Below are 21,115 nucleotides of genomic sequence, written 5' to 3'. Positions count from 1 at the left end.
GCAATCGTCTGCAAATAATCTGACTTTTGTTCCTGAACTAATGCAATTTGGTAAATCATTTATGTAAATTAAAAATAGTAGTGGACCCAAGACTGTACCTTGAGGTACACCTGAGTTTACTGTTATCGGTGTTGATTTAGAGCCATTTATTATTACAGTTTGTTCTCTCCCTATCAGAAAGTCTTTAACCCACTGATGCAGTGGACCATTAATGCCGAAATATTTTAATTTTTTAAGCAAACTATGGTGGTGAACTTTGTCAAAAGCCTTAGAAAAATCTAGTAAGATAGCATCTATTTGTTCACTATTATCTAAACCTTTTGAAAAATCATCAATTAGTCCTATTAGTTGTGTTTCACATGATCTATATTTCCTAAAGCCATGTTGGTATGGTGTGAGGACATTATGTTTGTCTAAGTGGTTTATGATGTTGCTACATATTATGTGTTCTAGGATTTTACATGTGATGCTGGTAAGTGATACTGGTCTGTAGTTCCCTGGGTCAGATTTTTCTCCTTTTTTAAATAGGGGGGTGACATTAGCTTCTTTCCAGTCCTTTGGTACTCTGCCCTGGTTAAGTGAAGCCTGAAAGAGTATTTTGAACACTGGGGCTAGCTCATTACTTAGTTCTTTGAGTAATCTAGCTGGAATACCATCAGGTCCAGAAGCTTTATTTGGTTTGGTGTTGGCTAATAGTTTTTGAATTCCATTTTCTTGTACTACTATATCTTCTATGTTGTCTACTTGGTTCAAATTCAGTAATATGTCTTTGTCTCCTGGGGCTGAGAATGCTGATGCAAAGTATTTGTTTAGAATGTTTGCTTTAGTTTCATTATCATTATGTATTATGTTATGTTCATCTTTTAATGGCGCTACGCCTGTTGTTTCCATTTTTTTAGACTTAATGTATGACCATAGGTTTTTGTTGTTATCTTTAGATATTACATTGTTTATGTATTCACTCTGCAGCTGTCTGCTTACTTTTTGGGTTAAGTGTTTAATTTTTATATACTTTTTGTAAACTCTTTCTGCATTAGTTTCTTTAAATTTTCTATAGAGGTTTTCCTTCTGTTTACAAAGCTTCTTTAGTCTATTATTAAACCAGCATTTATTTATTTTGTTTGATGTGTATTTAGTTGGTATATGATTTTCTATTATGCTTTTAAGATGGTTTTTAATGAAATTCCAGAGGTCATCGACTGGTTGGTTAATGTCTTTTTCTAATAAGAATGTTTGTTGAAAGTTTAGTGCAGCTTGGTGTAGTTGTGTTAGGTTACATTTATTCCAGAGTAAGATTTTTCTTTTGGGTTTTGTATTGGCTACTGCTTTTATCTGACTGTGTATTTTTATGATCTCATGGTCTGATAGACCAGGGATAATTTCATAATCAACTACTAATCCAGGTCTGTTGGTTAAGAAGAGATCTAATGTGTTGTTTAATCTAGTTGGCTTTTTAATGATTTGATCTAAACTTAGGTTGTGTAAAGTTTCTATGAAAAGCTCATTTATGTCCTTAAGGTTTTGGTGTTTATCTATGGTTAGTGTTTTCCAATTTATATCAGGTAGGTTGAAATCACCCATAATCCAAAAAACTGCATTTTTATTTGTCTCTTTAAGTGTAGTAATCTGATTACATAGTTCCTGCATGTATTCTAAACTAGAATTTGGTGGTCTGTAAATGCTGCCTATTATTAGGGATCTCTATTTCTATAATTTATTAAACTTGAGTATAATTAGTATAATTATAATCTATAAAACTATATATTTATAGATTACAGATCTAGATGATAGATCTAATCAAGATCTAAAGTTAATCTAAATGTAATAACTAAATAAAAGACAAGTCTACATGTCTATAGACTATAGATTTGTTATATTATTATTATTTATTTATGTTTAGTCTATTATTAAGTTTAGTGATTTAGATCTCTATAGTGACACTATAGTCCTATAGTGAGTATAGTCTAGACTCTAAGACTAAGTCTAGACTAGTCTACTCTAGAGATCTACTGACTTGACTTTGACAAGTTGACTACGACAAAAATATAAATAGACTATATATATAGACACTATAGTCATAGTGTCACTACTAGTATACTATATACTCTGAGTATAGTCACAATAGTGTCACTATACTATAGACTCTATAGTTTTATAATCATATACAGTTAATTAATGAGTTATAGACTATAGACTTAAGACACTTATCACTACACTTACACTGTAAGTTACAGTTTACAGGCCTTCCTAAATACTAATAAAATAGTCAGTCACTCGAATCTGATCTCCGTAGCCGTAGAACTCGAATCTGTTAATCATCTAGATTCTAGGTCTTTTTTTTTTTTTTGAAGTAACGTCTGTATGTCATAAAACTAAGATAAGTGTCACGGCCTGCTTATTAAAATCGGCACAACATGGCCTAAGCTAAATTGTGCCGATGTGCCCAAACTCAAAATATCAGCCAAATCGGAAAATCCCACTTTCTCGTATAAATCTAGATCTAAGTATAGATTCACAAAGATCAAATATAGATCTATCTATCTATCTATCTATCTATCTTATCTTATATAATACAGACGTTACTTCAAAAAAGAAGATGATTACGTCCTACGCGTCATGCATTTAGTCATGCATATTAACCCTATCTCTCTCTCTATATATATATAGGTCTGTGACTATTATAGATAAATTATCGGAATCTTTTTTCTTTTTTTTTAAGATTAGACTAGTCATTAATCAGCCCGCAAAACCAAATTAATTAATGACTTAGCAGAGTTTGGATGGCTGCGGCCTGGTCGTGCGGTTTACGCGCTGGACCGAAGGTGCCGGCTGGACTGTCGTTCAAACCCTGCCCGCTCCTATCCCCCGTCGTCCTGCGGGAGGTTTGGTCTAGGAAGTAAACTATCTTCAACTCTGAAAGAACATCTGACTGAAACATGTTGTCTAAAACAAAACAAACAATCAAACAAAACAAGTTTAGGTCTTTGATTAACATATGCATGACTAGATTGCTGATTGACACATGAAATGCGTAACCGTAGGACGCATAGTTGTTTTGTTTTTTTTAAGTAATTAACGTACGTATTTATTATATAGCCCATATATATATATATATATATATATATATATATATATATATATATATATATATATATATATATATATATATATATATATATATATATATATATATATACACTAGCGGATCCAGAACTTTGGAGTGGGGGGGGGGCGATTTTTTTCCAAACCCTAACCCTAACGCCGGCCCAGTAAACCCTAACCCTACGCATAAAAGTGCATACAGCGCGCGCGCACACACACACACGCGCACACACACACACACATATATGTGTGTATATATATATATATATATATATATATATATATATATATATATATAAATATGAGAATAAAAAAAGCAGCATTTCTCAGCCTTCGGCGAAAAACAAAACAACTGAGGCAGCGCTATAAGGTTCTCTGGTGAAGTTCGGGGCGAAGCCCCGACGCCATAAGCGTTTTTTTGCTTTTTTGACTGCAGAAACGCATTCTCCTGACAAGTACAGCTCATTATTTATCAATGGAGTTCGGGGCGAAGCCCCGACCACATAAGCGTTTTCTTGCTTTTTTGACTGCAGATACGCATTCTCCTGACAAGTACAGCTCATTCTTCACAATGTAGTTCGGGGCGAAGCCCCGACGCCAAAATCGTTTTCTTGCATTCTTCATTGCAGAAACGCATTCTCCTGACATCTACAACCCATTACCCATAAATGAAGTTCGGGGCGAAGCCCCGACGCCAAAAGCGTTTTCTTGCATTCTTCACTGCAGAAACGCATTCTCCTGACCTGAAGCTCATTATTCATACTATTAAAAAACGACCTTTCGAATAATGTTGTACTTGAAAAATATTCTAATTTGAATTTATAGGCCCATAATATATTGCAAATAAAACCGATTTGTTCCTTGAAAAGATAGGATACCCCAAGTATTTAGATTTTTGCTTTGAAGATCGCCGCCGAAAAAAAACTTATTCGATAAATAGTATTCAAGAACACTGTGGTATAAATTGTGAGTTATAGTCCCAAATTTATTTAGCTAGAAAAATATCAGATTGAGTAAAGGTTGGGAAAAGGTGACTATGAAAACGATATTTGAGTTTAGAACTCATCTCAATCATGACTCTTATACTGAAAAATTTCGTTTGGATTCTAAATTTTCCAATGCAAAGTCTTACTTAAAATACTTATGATAACTTCATGTGAAATTACAAAAACTGTCTGGAAATGGGAATGGCGGTAGAGTGAAAACGATTTATCCTCGCTCCTTTACTAATTTCTGCTAAAGATTGCATTTGGCATTAAAGAATAGGTATGGGGCGACTCGATATAAGAATTTAATTTATAGTATATATAAATTATATTAGTGACAGATTTTTTTTAAATTTTGTAATTTCTTAACTATAATACAAAAAGAAAAAGTATTGATTTGTCCGATGGGGGAAATGCGATTGCATGTATCGCCCCTCCCACCTGGTACAACCCTTTTTCATTTAAATTTACTAATGATACAATTTGAGATTAGAGTGTGGTACGACATATTTACAATGGGTCACATATCAATACGTAGTTTATATTATATAGATATTCAACTAATTTTATTCACAAACTATGATTCTCCACAAAAATAGGACCGCCCCCCCCCAGCACTCAGAGGGCTAGAGTGGGGAGGGCAGTACATGCAATCGCCCCCCCCCCCTCACCCCACCGAATCGGCCAAAATACCAGAAAGGGAGCGACATAATATAAAATTTATATATAATTCAACTAATTTTGTTCACAAACTATGATTTCTCCATAAAAACGGACCGCCCCCCCCCACTCAAAGGGTTTAGGTGGGAAGGGCAGAAGAGGTATTCGTCCCCCCCCCCCACCAATCGGCAAACAGGGAACGACATAATATAAAGATCGGTTAAAATATCAATAACAAGTTATACGTATATAGATATTTAATTATTTTGTTAGCAGGCTGTGATTTCTACCAATAAATTGGACCGCCCCCCCCCCACTCGAAAGTGTAGGGGGGGGGCGGAATTGATACCATCGCCCCCTCCCGACCCCACCAAATCGGCCAACATACTAGAGGGGGGGGCGAAATAATCTAAAAATAGGTTGAAATATAAATAATTAGTATATATTTTTAACATAAGTAATAAATTCGTATACAAATTGTGTGAATCCTATATTAAAGTTCATCCGCCCCCCCCCACTTCGGGGGGGGGGGGGGTCGGCCGAGTGGTGAGGGGGGCGATCGCCCCTACCGCCCCCCCCCCTGGATCCGCCAATGTATATATATAATATGGGTACGGTCGAGATCGTAGCGCAGCATGGTGCGAATGGGAAAAAAAGGTGTGAATTTGGGTATTGAATGGAAGGGATGTAAAAAGAGGAAGCCGGAAGGAGGTTGACAGGATGAGTGATGAAATGTTCATGTCTTATATCTTATATCAGTGATGCCCAAAATACGACCCGCGGGCCAGATCCGGCCCGCGAGGAGCTTAGGTTCCATCTGGCCCGCCGAAATGCGGCACAAAGTGTAAACCCCTCCTCAAAAAACAAAATAGATTTTTTACCTACGTAATTTTTCTTTAATTGATTGGTATCAAGACCTTTAACATAAGTTTGTTTATAAATGGGAATCTACCAGAAAAAGTGAACGGATCTTAACTTTTTGTGGAGCATGATAATAAACGAATATATTTGATTTATTAATAAAGTGTAACTTAAAATAACAACAAACAAAAAAACAAATAAAACATATAAACGTCATTATGGAACAAAAAATGCCGGCATTTTGAGTTTGTGCCGCGAATAAAAAGATTGCTCAACTACGCCTAGAGATTGGAGGAAATATTTAGCAAAAAGAAAAAGAGCCGTTGGTTAAGCCAGTTACAATGTTTCTCATATTTTAAGTAGAGAAATTAATCATTTTCTGAGGTGTGAAAAAAACAACAACATTAAAATTATATCCAATTCCTTAATGTACACGTAAGTAGGCCTACTAGATAGATCCACGGGTTTCTAATCAAATAGTTACAAATTAAGGTAAATTTCTTTTTTTTTTCGTTCATGTGGCCTTCAAAATGTTCAGAAATTAAAATGGCCCACAGGTCGAATTATAGGTTGAGCATCACTGTCTTATAAAATACATGTTTACGTAACTTGTTACGATTTTAAATTATTTCTAGAGTAAAACAAAAAGAAAAATTCATCGATTTAAGGAGATGGTTGAGTATAAGAGGTTTCATATAAGCAGATGTTGACATTAATATAGGCCTACGATTGCCCCTGAACACGACTAGCTGACCGTTATGTGGAACTTTTCTCACGTAAATGCCCTGCAAATGAGTTCAAACTGAAATAGGCCGATAGGTAAAACAACATTATAACATCATTCTCGATCCTCAATATCCCGGCATGGGCTGTATGAGTATGCATGACAATGTATCATTTTAAGAGGACGACGCCGTCTCAAAAAAAAAAAAAGGAGACATGTCCTCCTTTTGCCGCACTATTGGTAACGTACTGAATTCGATTCCTGCGGATAATATGCCCTTGCAATGAACAACATATATCTTATCTTATATGATACAGACAAATTAATATAGGCCCTATAGGCCTACTTCAAAACAGAAGATGATTACGTCCTACGCGTCGTGAATATATATATAGGCCTATAAAAGAATGACATTTTTACACTTAGAGGACTTAATAGGTTAATTTTTTAACGCTTGCCAGTGAGTGGATGCCATCTCAAAAAAGGAGACCACAAAATCTACTAGACACATAGGATCGCTCATATTATAGATCAATGGCTTATGCTAATCTATATCTATATGTAGTTTTGAACTGCTAGCCTTTTAAATTATAATTTATACAAAGTAGGTTAAAGGTCGAAAGTCAGATGTTGAGGAATCCAAAATGGATGCTCTACTCCGTGTTGTGAAGAAGTCTCCCAGTAAATTTACTAATACTAAACATTCGAGTAGGCCTTGATTTAGATTATAAATATTATTATTGATTTATATTCTATGATTTAATTTATACAATTATTTGGGATGCTGAGCTTGCGTAAATTTAAAATATTCTAGATTACTAGAGTCGAGACAGACGATCATTGACTGATTAAGATTATGTCTCACTAGTCTCAGTCTGATTGAGTCGTCTATTCACTATTGTATTGACATGTCATGAGTAATGACGATGACTCACGATGAGGAGAAGTGTAGATGATTGACACTATTGATTGTGTATTGATACTACTTTTTACTAGATCTAGTCTTCTAGATCTATCAACTATGATTAACTTTAACTATCACTACTACTACTACTAGAATTTACTAGATCTATCACTGCATCAGTATCTAATCTAGATAAAATAATACTAACTAGAAGTAGAAGATTACTAGCTAGAAATTAGCTAAGATTACTAGTCTAGATTCTAGATCTTTAATTTTAATCTTATCTATCTTCTAGATCAGTGATGCCCAAATTGCGGGCCAGATGGGTTTATCCAGCCCATCAAAATGCTAAGTATAGCAAATCTACCCCCCTTCCTTATTTTTCAAAAAAAAAAAAAGGTTGAAAAAATGTATCTTTACCTATGTTACAGCCCCTCAATTTTTCTCTGATGGATTGGTACCTTGTCCTTTAAACATATGTGCGTTTATAAAATGAAACTCAGAAAGTAGAATCTACCAGGAAAAGTGACTTAAACTTTTTGTGGAAGATGATAATAATAAGCCAACATATAGATCTATGTTTTAATAAGAAAGTGTGGCTGTCAAAAACAAGGTATTACATATAAAACATAAAACAAATATGACGAAATTCTTGGTTTGAGCTGCGAATAAAAGATTGTTAAACTGGGCCTAGAGATTGGAAGCTCGATGGGAATGGTTAACAAAAAGAGACAAGAAAATGAGTAGGTACTAAAGCTGCTACAAAGTTGCTCATATTTTAAGTAGAGAGACGAAGTAATGTTCTGACGCCTGAAAAAAAAAAGATAAACTTTAAACATGCTATTGATTAATGCAAGGACCAGATCCACGGGTTTCTAATCAAATAGTACTACTAGTACTGGATCTAGATTCTAGTATAAAAATAAAGCTAATCTATTCTCTATAGATTGACTAGATCATTTTCAGGGGGAACATGTTTACATAATACAATAATACAATTAAAACAATTGCTTAGAAGTTAGATCTACACTTCTACAGACACTGCAGTACAACAGTGGTCAACAGAGAAACTGATTAAGAATGCATCTACTAGACTAGTTAGTTGTTAAATGGGCTGTGCAAGGAAAGAAAAGGTTATTTTGCGATCACCTTTAAAAACATCTTTATCTTAGTACTGTTAGGTCATTAAAGTCTGCTAATCCTGTTGTTTAGCCCTGACAGAAACAAAAGTATTGCTAGGGATTGCTTTATTTTGACACTAAAAATTTTAATATATGACAATGAGAAGAAATATTAAGTACAGTCTTAACTTTTTTTGTTTCAGAAATTCCTGAAGGTTGGGGTGAAAATAAAGAAACTGTGGTCGATGGTATAACTTTCTATCTCAAGTACATTGGATCCACTCTGGTGGAAGAGATTGACTCCGACCAGACTTATGGGGATGGGATCAGTGCTAAAGCTGTCCACAACATTACATTGATGGTATATTTTATTGGCTTACATGTATATCCTTTAGTGAATTGAATTGCAAAATTTTTTTTTTCATAATAGCTTTTTTATTGCGCAACTTTCATGCTTAGAGCTCTATGGTCCAATCTCATTTGTGGAATAGTGGGGGGAAGAGGTATCTGGTTGAAGACACAAAGATAAAGGCACATTCCTCGTTCCATATGCTCGGACAAATTTGTACAAATGCTCCTTCTTCCCTAGTGCTATTAGAGCATGGAATGGGTTGCCTGAGCTAGCCAGGAAAACCATTGACTTAGCAGAATTCAAGTCATTGGTTAATATGCATGACTAAATGCATAATGCATAGGACGTAATCATCTTCTTTTTTAAAGTAATGTCTGTATTATATAAGATAAGAAGATAAGGTTTTCCATGCTGCTTTTAAGGGCTCAGTAAATACAACTCTGCTCCAGTTGGTTGTTTAACCTGGAGCCCCCTTGATAGGTAGCCAAGCCAAGTTCAAGCATACTTAGCCTCTCAATATTAAATATTAACATGTTAGACAAAAAGAAAATAATTAATTATTGCTTTTGTATCTAATGTATATTTCATATTAATAGCATTGTCAGTTCGATATAGTCCATTCTCTTTTGTGGAACTGTGGGCCAGGTTGTATCTGGGATAAAGTTTCCCTGCTGTTTTTAGGTGTAAACACTCTCAACTCAAGACAGGTTTTAAACTGAAGTGCTCTTGATAGATAGCCAAGCAGCTTATGCCACTCTGAGAAATATTCTCATTTGTATTCTTTGTAGATTCTCTTTTCATATTACTAACTGTTTTTGAGATATAAACTGTGTATATAGACAATGGAAACAAATAATAATCAGTTTAAAGTTGTTTTTTTTTTTTAAATTAGCCAGAGCTATCATTGTTTGCTATTTCAAATGGAAATTAATCCATTTAGACATGGATGGCCTAGTGAATTATTATTAATTTTTTATTATTTTTTTTTCAATTCTGGCTTAAAATGTTTACACAGTTGTTTCTTGTATGACTTTTAGAAGATTTAAACATTTATATTGAATTTCTATTTCAGGCTAAATCAGCTGGGAAGAAGCTTAGAAAAACGGCTTTGACTGTGTCTCCAAAAGGTATCAGAACAGTAGATATGACTACAAATCAAGTGATGTTTGAGAGCTCTATCTATAGGTAACATTTTTTTTTATTTGGTCTAGAAAATGTTGTTGCATTTAGGGTACTCTAATCAGAAATTATTCTTATTAGTCTAATAATAAAATACTTTATATTTCAAAGCTCATGATTTCCACTTGCACTTTTTTTTATCTGTGTTTGCATTTTCAATTTTTATTTTTGGTGAACTCTTTCTCTCCGTAATTATTTTTGTCCACATTACGACGGATTTCTTCATTTTGCTCAATACTGTTTCACTACCCTGTTATGATTAAGCTTCAATAGCTTTGTCTTTTGTTATCAGAAAATGTTTTATTTGGTATAGGATTAAAGGGAAATGCATGCTCTTTTTATGTAACACATAAAAAAAAAGTTTATAAAATTAAACATTAATTTAATTTAATGAGGTCCAATCAACGATTGTATCATCAATTAGGAGAGAAAGAGTTAAATCCCAAAAGGATTATTTTAATATTTTCTTGGGTAGCCAAGTGGGATGCTATTTGTTTAAAAATCTATTTGTAAACATAGATAAACATAGGCTTAGTGTGTGCGTGGTTATGATATATATATTTTTTTAGTTCAAGTTAAAATTATAGTATACTTATTCTTTAAAGTATTTGACCCATTATGTGATGGTCCATGGTCCTCAGGAACATGAACCAGAAATAAGAATTTTCTTTCAAGAGGAAACATGTATTGGTTTGAATGATGTCATTTTAAAAGTAATGCTTTACTCCCTGTAAATGAGATTTTGATCTCACACACAGGAGATTAATCATATCTCAGTTACAACTACTTTTTCTGTTTTCTTAAAGGATATCATTTTGTACTGCAGACAAGACCCACAACCAGATCTTTGCTTACATTGCCAGAAATACAACCAATGAGACTATGGAGTGCTATGCATTTTTATGTGCCAGAGAAAAGATTGTAAGTAAATTTTTTTTTATGTTAGCTCTTTAGCTGGCATATTATTAGATCTAGCATATTTTCTTTTTTTTTTTATTTGCCAGATAAGTTTCCTTTCTAGCTAGCATTATCTTATCATTATCAAATTACCTTTGAGTATGGGATTGAAAGTCACAATCATCAAATCATCCCTTTTAAACCCTCGAAGGGATAACCCTGAATTTGTTTGTAATGCACTTAAGATTTTATACAGGTCAAGAGCAAGTAGCTTCTTTGACCTGTCAGGGATTTTAGATATCTGAACATTAATTCTGGCATGTTACTGTTTGGAAGCATTTTTTAGTTAGGTGGATATATATATTTTAAAATAAATTATTTTAGCTTTAGCTATGTGATTGATTAAAATTTGTTGATTTATATATATAAATATTTTGTTTACCTGTTGATAAGGCTCAAGCAGTTACACTAACAGTATCTCAAGCATTTTCTGTTGCACAAGATCGATGGCTGGAAAATAAATTGCTCAAGAAATCCCTGAGAGAAAATGGCAGCAAAGAGAAGGTAATTTAAGAAGTTTAAAATAAATTTTCCATCATTATCTCCTGACTCAGAATGACTTATGCGGAATGATTTGGACCAAATAAAAATCAATGATGGTGTTAAAAATGTCTGAAGTATTCAACAGTGAATTCCCACAATGTAAAAGTACCCTTTGAAGACCTTGCAGATTATGTTAAGATTATTGTTTCCTGTGACCAGCACAACAGCCTTTACTTTCCCCAACTAATGTCAGGTACCCCTTAGAGTTGGATTGTCTTAGGGGCGTCCTAAGTATCCTGAAATGAAAAAAATCCAAGCATCACTGAAATTGGAACCAGAGACAGCTCGGTGCAGGTGCTGTACACTTTGCCACCACACCTTTTCTATCCTAGTTCTGATTATTATTTTTTATTATTATAATCCTTTAACATTTTCATTGTGCTTTGGTCTAATTCTGCTTATCTTTTTATCTGTATTTACCACATTGGATGATTTTTATAGAAAATGTATTTATCAAAGCTGAAGCTAAAGTTAGTATTTATCAGAACAAAGTAAAAACATTTAAGAAATAAACCCGCATTAAAAAAATTAAATATAATATGAAACAATCCAAATGTACAATTAATGAGGGGCATACAGGAGGGGGTTGTTGGGTATATTTAAGAACATTGAAATTAGACAGGAAAAGTGGTGAAAGCATTTTGGATTATAATTGAATAATTTTCTTCTTATTACTCGTACAGATTGAAAGCAAGCGATCTAGTCAAATCAACAGTCAATCATCCATTGGATCTTTCACAAACACGAGTCCCACACCAGCCTTGATATCTTCCACTCCAACACCACCTTCAACGCCAGAAATTTTATCAGGTATTTTTGTTCTCTCCCTTGTTTGTAATATACTCTCAGCTTCTAGCATCATAAATGATTTCTTTTATTTTAGGGCACACAACTGAATTTTATATGTAGAAATGTATTTTTAAATTCACAAAAAAAAATATTGTAAAAATATGTTTCTTGCCGCTCTGTTAATTAAAGTTTTTGTTTTTTTTTAAGATTCGACTTTGCAGAAAACGTTTTGTACTACATCCAGACAAAATTGGGTAAGTTGGCAGCTCACTTTGTTATCTCCAAATTTATCTTTATAAGTTTTGATATCATTTTGCTTTGGGTAAGATACATAGGCACAAATTGCCAAATCAGAAATCTGTAGTTATAATACACAAATCAAATTATTGATTAAACTCACTTTGAATGATTATTTATTAATTTTATTATTATGTTTTGGCTCATGTATCTGGTGATAGTGCATCATGGGAGTTTCCAAAATACCTTTTTTTTTTTAACCTTCCCCATCCCCCTTTCAACAACATATTATTTTTATATGAGGGCACAATATTGGTGCCAATAAATATTATTAATTAATCTATTCACCTTCACCTATCCTTGGTCTTTTGAACTGCTTTGGCACCACACAAGATCTTTTGACCATCTTTCTCCATTCCTCTGTCTTTTGCCTTGAATAGAATTTCTTTCAATGACAGGCTTGTTCATACTTTGATGTTATCTTCCAATCATTCTCTCAGTCTGCCTCTTCTTCTTTTTCCTGGTACTGTTCCCTGAAGGAAGGTCTTTGTGAGCTCTGAAATCCTTGTGGTATGGCCATAGAGTTTTAGCTTGCGTTTTTTCGACAGTACTTAGTAGATCATTGTGGGATCCAATCGCTGAACTAATCCTGTTTCTAATCTCTTCGTTTGTGATGCCGTCACATTTATTCAACACTGACACCAATTATAAAATTTGGTAATCTTTAATATTCAATCTAATAAGTTTATATTTGTGACAAAATATTAGAAAACTGATCAACTATATAATGACGTCTTGTTTTTCTTTAGGAAAGTTTTGATGATTCAGCAGATGACAATATTGATGATATGTTCTCAAGGTAATCTAGCTAGTCATATAAGTTAATATATATATAATACAAGCTAAAACGTTGTTCTTTCTTTGACCTGGCTTCTCCTAAATAAGTTTTGATCTTAGTGAAGAAGTTAAAGAAGCAAGATAGCCATATCTTTGTAACTATCAGGTCACAGACAGATGAAGTTTGAAGCTTTGAATGTAATGAAATAAAAACCTGGGCATTAGCTATGGTCAGAATGTCTCCGACACAGCAGTCCCCGCACCCTCCGCCCCCAAATACACACAGCTGGCGTGTCCAAAGAAACAGCAAATTTCAGAAATAGTTTTGGATCAGAAGCATTGGAGCTTGTGCCAGAATGTAGCAATGTGTGCTGTAAGCTGCCTAAAGGTCTCCAGGTCCTGATTTTTCCTCAGGGTTGTCTCCCTTCTAATAGCACATATCAGAAATAGTCTCTGACAATCAGTCCAGTTTCTGGCCTTCACCTTTGGCTCAGATACTGAGCCTGGTGGAACTTTTATCACTAACAAGTGAAGGGTCAAAGGGGAGCAACTGGCCCTTAAATCAGTAAACTTCAGACAGGAGGAGCTCATTAGCTTTGGCTGTTGATCCACCTAGTAGAAGGAAATCTCTGAATCCAAACCTCCCCTGCCTTGCTGCTATACCCAGACAAGTACATAGAAAACATTCATTTGGTCAAATAGGCCTATCTCTGTCATTCTATTTTGTAAACTGTTTAAAAATTATATAACATAGTGAACAAAATGTTTTGTGGAATGATAATGAAACTTTAACTTAATAAATCACTTGCACATTTTGAAGGTTATAATGTTTCTCAAAGTGAAATTTTCAATTCACTTAGAAACAAAGAAATTTGATTTTAATCTATGTCAAAGTTAAAGTAGTTTGATGGTGGTAAAGTTAAGTAATGTAGTACTCCTTTCAGACCTTGGAATCTGTTGGGCAGATGATGTAAAGGTCATCTGTTTCTCTGGCCCATGGTTAACTAGGGTGTCATGTGGCCAACACAATGACCAACCACCTTTACTTTTCCCCAACTAATCGGCTAATGTCAATTACCTTACAGCCGGTTGGACTCAGAGGCGCCCAAAAGATCACAAAATTAGAAATTCGCTCCCTGTGGTGGTAAGGGTCAATATTATGGTTATTGCTCAAGCAATTATTTATGCAATAGATAATTGGTAAAATTTGATTGAGATTAGAAATATTTCATTGACAGACTTGCTGAGAGGCGTAGCAAACCTTCCTTCAACACTGATCTAAAAGAGGACGAGCTAGATGACAGTGTTCAAAAATATATGGAAGGCTCTGCATGCTATGAGGCTTTTTCACGTACAGAGTCTATGGATGACCTTCTTAGCTTATGAGTGGTTCATAGTCACAATGTCATCAATGTTTTTTTGCATGCTTGATTGGACAGTTGATGTGTTAGGACTTGCATTCGTCAAACTGGGCTGTGATACTATATGAAGACATTTATGCAAGGCTACCAGCTTGCGTTTTTCGTAAGTTTTTTGCAAGTGGAGATTTGACTCAGCACCCTGAGGAGATAATTATTGTAAAAACAAATATAATCCTGTAACTGTAATCATTTTTTTTCATGCCTTATAAACAAACATTGTACTTTGATATCATGTACAGACTTATTTTATATTCAAAATATGTTTTCAAGTTTACAGACATTGTACTGTATCAACCCTTTTTTTTATTTATTGAAAATGACAATTTAGTTGTTTTGTTTTTTTCAAGGCATTGCATAATTTTAGTTGTTTAATGAATACTAGCAAATTGGAAGATTGAGCTAATTGTTGCAAAGTAGTTTATCCTTTTGTAATAGTATTTTACCTCATAAGCTCAGAACATTTAATATATTGTTTTAGTGAGAGGATATGTTTCAATTAATTATCTTGTGAAATACAATAGAATGATCGGTGGCCAGGGGTGAGGGGGGTGAATCTGTGCATACTCACAATAACTGTATTTGTTTTTTATCTAGTATTAAAAAAAAAACATTTTGAAAGCTTGGAATAGAGTCATATATTTCTGGCTTTCATTGGTTGATTGACTGCACTTGCCTTAAGGAAATAGAAAAAGATATAGCCTCATAATAGGAGTATAGGTCATTCCTATTTACATTACTTAATATGTAAATAGTAACAAATCAAGTAACACTATAAGCTTTAGTTTTCATATTCTAATAGAAACTTTGCCAAAAAAAAAAAAATAATTAAAATATAAATTCAATAATTATCCAGGAGTCTTCCTTTATCTTAAATTTGTCAAAACACAGATTTTTTTTTTTTTTTGCAATTTAAAAAAAACAACACAGTTTGATTGATGGAGACAGGAATCTTTTCAAATGCTCTAGTGTCAAGATTATATATTTCCCAAGTCATCACTGTAGGTCTCAAGTTGTACATTTAGTGTGAAACAGTATTCATTGTATTCAAAGTATATAGTCTCTTGTCAACTATTATTTATCAAGGGCACTCAACAATTTTAGTTAGTGCCAAAAGTGGCATTTCGAAAAATCTTAACATGGCCATAACGTTGGTCTGTTCTATTCTGATTGCTCTCTCTAAAAAAGTTGAAAATATATTATTATTTAATCTAATTCATTGTTTGTTTTTTTTAAATACTTATCTTATATACATACCATACATACAGAAGTTTGATATTATGTGATTAGATCGATGTCTATTTAATATTAAATAATTCCTTTTTTTTTTTTTGTAATTATAATTGTTTTGTAAATTTGGCAAAAGAGTTTAAGTTTTTTGATCTTCATATCATGTTTGCTTTTTTATATAAAGGTTTGTCTTGCTGTGAATGTTTGTTAACGTGCCTATCAAGTTTTATCAAAAGCAAATGTGTCGAGTCTCTGTACTTGCAAATTCATGCTTCTTTCGATGTTACTGTTAAAAAAAAAAGGACTCTTTTATAATGGAGGAAAATATACAAACAACTTTTTTAGCTTTGAGCAGACGTAAGGAGAGAAATTTGTTTACATAATGCACCATTTAAGACTTCTGGAAGTTCAAATCAAAACAACATGCTCAATACTAGTCGGATTTTACTGTCATCCTGCAGTCCTTAGTTTTGGTATTTCTAATCTAGTGGATGGATGTAGATCTGTCAAACTTGGCTAATGTTTCTTTCAAATTTTTTTTTTGCCACGAAAATAAAAATATATTGTGAAAATGGGCTTAACCATTAAGCCAACACATTCATCTTAAATATAAAATACTATGAAATGGGTTTACTCGATTTGTTTAAAAGTTTTGTTATTTTATAGATAGTGATAAATTTAGCTATTTTACCTTTATTTTTGGGGGCCCCAGTTGTGGGAAAGACATTAAGCATACACTACGGTCTCGACCATGATCTAAGGAACATTGATGCCAAGTTTTATTAAGATTGGTCAAACGGCTTTGATTTCTATGCGGGACATACATACATACATATGTCTTACTTTCAATTATATATATATATTAGACAGATAAGCCTTTTACGTCATTCTACTAAAAAAACATGTACATTAAATATTGTTCCTTATGGATATTAAAGATTATTATTATTACTTTGAAATTTTTAAGAACTGAAAAACATCTTAGGTAGACAGAAGGTATTGTACTTAAAAAAGGGCCAATGACTGTGGCTACTTTGATTTTTAGATCGACCCATGATGTTATGACTATGTTAAACTGAAGCTAATCTAAGTGATATAAATATCTATACAATTTTTTTATATTTGTTTCTTGTTTTTTAAGTTGTTTTTTTTTAAATATCAATTCATACTTTTGAAACATTTGTTCAACTACATTTATTTAACTTCATTGGCATAAATATTTTTCAGTTTTGATATAATTTTTTTTTAATAATGAAGACAGCTAACCGTAAAAAAAAATATGTGTCGTTTTGTGTTAATTTGTTTATCTACGATTATATAAGACAGATTGTTTTTATTGATATGAAAATGTTTGTGTTTCTATCCTGGTACTTTGATACAGATAAAACAAAGATATTTTTTGATAAATCTCAATGCTAAAGATGTGACATCTCTATTGATGTATGCAGTTGATTTTCACCCAGAAGTTTCATCCTGCGGCTGAAATCATGGATGGCTGCTTGGTCATGCGGTATGCGTGCTGGACTGTCATTCGAACTTTTGAATGGTTCTGGGTTCATATCCTGCCTGCTGCCATCCCCTGTTGTCCTGGGGGGAGGTTTGGATTTTGAATTCAATTTTTTTCAACTCTGAAGGAACATCTGAAACATGTAAAACATCTTACAAACATTGTACAAATCATCAATGAGAATGTATTGAATAACTCTTGTTCTACCTTAAACTGGTTATCATGACATACATTTGAACAGTGTTTTGAAACATTTGAAATTAGAGTCTTCGAGATAACAGTTTTTTGTTGGACATTGGATAAAAGAATGATGTTTGTTTTTTTTAACTTTAGTCTTAGTATGAAGCTATAAGAGTGAGTATATGATCTTGTATTTGAATGGACAGGCAATGTTTATACAAGTCAAATGTTTGCAACTTATCATAGTATCTTGATTTTGTTTTGATGTGGAACACATTGTTGAGGTCTTCGTTCACTGTGCAGGATTCAATTACTTTTCAGCTTTTACTCTGTGAATTCAAGTTTGCTGACTCACTAGTGAAGTGTGAACTTTTGGTGATGTGGGTATGATTGATGATTGAGTTAGCCATAATGAAGTATGCTCTATAAGTAATGATTGACTCATCACCAGTGAAGTATGTTCTGTAGGGAATGATTGACTCACCACCAGTAAAGTATGCACTGTAAATAATGACTGTAGGATTGAAGAGTGAAAGTGATGATACATTGAAATAAGCAAAAGTTGTGTGGGTTAGAATGAGAATTTTGAACAAGTTGGCACTAACATTGGTCATATTCTAAACATATTGATCCTGTATTTACTAAGGATGTTATTGGTGCTATTCTGATTGAACTTGGTCCATTTTTTGTTCAATATTTTACTGATACTACAATTTTGTTTTTAACAGCATGGCAGACGTATTGATGTACCACCAGCAATGAACTTGGTCGCCAGGCATATATTTGTGTACCACTTGCATTTGGTGTTGTTGTTTTTTTATATTGACCTGTGTTTGTGTCTCTAACAAACAGCAGTGTTCACTATCTATATAAACATTGTCAATGCTTATCAGTATTTGCAAGAAATCGTTTAATGGCCTTCATGTAATGTTATTTTCAAACACATTAATGAACCCACCTTTTTTTTTGTTCACTGTCTGACAACTTTGCTACCATATCTTAACTCTTTCCCTCCTAACTGACGATACCAGCGTTGATTCCACCAGAATGTGGTAAATGTGGTAAACCCTAACCCCAAACCATATCTCTTTAACTCTTTCCCTCCTAACTGACGATACCAGTGTTGATTCCACCAGAATGTGGTAAACCTTAACCCCAAACCATATCTCTTTAACTCTTTCCCTCCTAACTGACGATACCAGCGTTGATTCCACCAGAATGTGGTAAATAATTACGGAGAGAAAGAGTTAACATTAATATGTATTTTAGTTCTAATTTGGTTGATTTCAGTCATGTATGTATTACACTGTTTAGTTGCTGAACAGACGGTATATAGATTTGCCTACTGCTATTGATAAGTTAGTTTCACAATGCTTGTCAACAAAATGTTTGTCCAATTTATCCTTGATATTCTAAGACGCTCTGTTTTTATTGATAAAATTCTTATTTATTAAGTTTATTAAGTCACTAGCAGGATATTGCTTGCTGGCCTTAGTTTGAGTATTACTAATCTAGTGGATAGGATTTAGATCTATGCAAAACTTAGCTAATGTTCCTTTATATTTTTTTTTCTTTCGCCACGAAAATATAAGTAGATTGTGAAAATGGTTTTAAGCTGATACATTCATATCAAATATAAACTACTATGAAAATGGATTTACCCAATTTTTTAAAAAGTTTCGTTCTTTAATAGAGATAAATTAAACAATTTTTTAAATTTTTGTTTGATATCAAACAAGGGAAATAATGTGTACATTACTGATATATTATAAATTTATAGAGTTCTTACCCTTTAGATGAGCTCTTTTTTTTTTTTTTTTTTTTTTTTTTTAAAAAAAAAGGATTTTTTATATGTTGCTTGTTGATGCATTTTTTTAATATTAATTTATGACACTAATTAAAATGAGTTTTTTTTTTTTTGTTCTTCCTGATTAACAAAAACATTTCATTCAAAACAACAAAATATTGAAAGGCCAGCCCAAGCAAATGAAATTATCCCAAGGCAGCTTGCAGACATAAACGTATTTCTACCCAGATTTTAAGACTCGCCTTTCATTTTTTTATGTCTATTTGCCCAGCAGCCGAATATGCAAATAGAGTCAGAACTAACCCCCCCCCCCCCCAATAGTATTGATATCGATGGTGTACTTAGCAACATTTTAGGGACTTGTTGTTCCAGGAAAAAGGAGATCTGGAACAATAAGAAGACATTAAAGAATGGACAGGATTCATTTCAGTTTGCAGATCATTTGTGGTGCTCCAAACTGATGTCGCCCATTGGGATGTACACCTCATGTTCGACAATTCCAGCTGATTATATCTATGATACAGCTGCTGGTTCTCAGTAAAATATATATATTATCCGTGAAATATTTGTTCTTTCCTTTGTACACTTTATTTGAATATAGTCCCTTATTTACACAATATTTTGTTTCAAACTTTGCTGAGTCATAATTGACAGGACCTCTTAAACAAGAAAACATTATAAGTAGCTTGTTCTCAGTCATGTTGCATGTTATAAAACCTTGACAAGAATATACCAAGGCCTCAGTATTTAATCCATACTAATACAATGTCAAATTTGGTTTTTATTCAACACTTGATCACCATATTTTTGTGTAGGTGTCATATGTATGGTTTTGTTGTTTTTGCATATCTCTGCAGATTTGATTTATTCAGCATGAAACCCAACCTAGTTTTGCACTATCAATAAAATACATGATTAACTGTTTGTTTTTCTTTCTTGTAGAGAAACAGAACAGTTAGGGATTTCTTGGGTTTTAGAATAGCTAATTTTGTGTGAATTTTAACATCTAAATGACATTTGAGCTACTAGCTATTTCTTATTTAATCATCTTAATCTTGAGATCTAGTTACATTTCTGTAGATGGCATCTAAGCAAGAGAAGTTGCATCTTTGAAAGCAGGGCCGGTCCTAACAATTGCGGGGCCCTATGCGAAACTGATTTCGCGGGGCCTAGTCTGGGTGAGAAGGATAATAAGTGAAAATTAAGATTTTGTATTAAAAAAATTGATTTTGAATTGCAACATATGGTATATTTATATGTCAGTGACTATAAAAGTAAATAAATTATTAGATTTTATTACATGAAAGCTGACAATGCCTTTTTACTTTTAACGTGCGTAGGATTGGCATTTTCCGCAATGAATGACAACCTCAAATTACAATTTTGTCTATTTTTCAAGAGATTTTTATAAATTCAGGAGATTTCCAGGAATTTTTCGTATATATTTTTCAATTTATTAATACACCAGAATTAGCGCGGGGCCTATGATAGGCTGCAGTGGCCTAAGACCGGATTGGCATTTTCCGCAATGAATGACAACCTCAAATTACAATTTTGTCTATTTTTCAAGAGATTTTAATAAATTCAGGAGATTTCCAGGAATTTTTCGTATATATTTTTCAATTTAATTATTACATCAGAATTAGCGCGGGGCCTATGATAGGCTGCAGTGGCCTAAGACCGGCCCTGTTTGAAAGTATGGTCAATGCAGCATCATAATG

At 33.3% G+C, this 21,115-nt stretch overlaps 1 protein-coding gene across 1 annotated transcript; it reads left to right on the top strand.

The window, feature by feature from the left end:
* The first annotated feature begins 6,954 nt into the window (after window positions 1–6,954).
* LOC106061111 (low density lipoprotein receptor adapter protein 1-B-like) lies at window positions 6,955–18,386 on the top strand. Its single transcript, XM_056033466.1, has 9 exons — window positions 6,955–7,041; window positions 8,562–8,719; window positions 9,783–9,895; window positions 10,696–10,810; window positions 11,240–11,350; window positions 12,073–12,199; window positions 12,386–12,432; window positions 13,225–13,274; window positions 14,491–18,386. The coding sequence occupies exons 1-9, from the start codon at window positions 6,978–6,980 to the stop codon at window positions 14,636–14,638; spliced, it is 933 nt and encodes a 310-aa protein (XP_055889441.1). The 5' UTR covers window positions 6,955–6,977; the 3' UTR covers window positions 14,639–18,386.
* The last annotated feature ends 2,729 nt before the right edge of the window (window positions 18,387–21,115 follow it).

Source organism: Biomphalaria glabrata, chromosome 6 (genome assembly GCF_947242115.1).
Source record: "Biomphalaria glabrata chromosome 6, xgBioGlab47.1, whole genome shotgun sequence".
Taxonomy (NCBI): Eukaryota; Metazoa; Mollusca; class Gastropoda; family Planorbidae; genus Biomphalaria; species Biomphalaria glabrata.
Note: the sequence above shows the minus strand (reverse complement) of the source record. Positions and strands in the feature narration are given on the sequence as shown.

Excerpts from the sequence above, each read along its gene's own strand:
- LOC106061111 (XM_056033466.1), top strand. The coding sequence starts at position 6,978 with ATGGATGCTCTACTCCGTGTTGTGAAGAAGTCTCCCAGTAAATTTACT. Across the intron at positions 8,720-9,782 it reads TCCACAACATTACATTGATG|GCTAAATCAGCTGGGAAGAA; the intron begins GTATATTTTATT and ends TTTCTATTTCAG. Across the intron at positions 11,351-12,072 it reads AAAATGGCAGCAAAGAGAAG|ATTGAAAGCAAGCGATCTAG; the intron begins GTAATTTAAGAA and ends TTACTCGTACAG.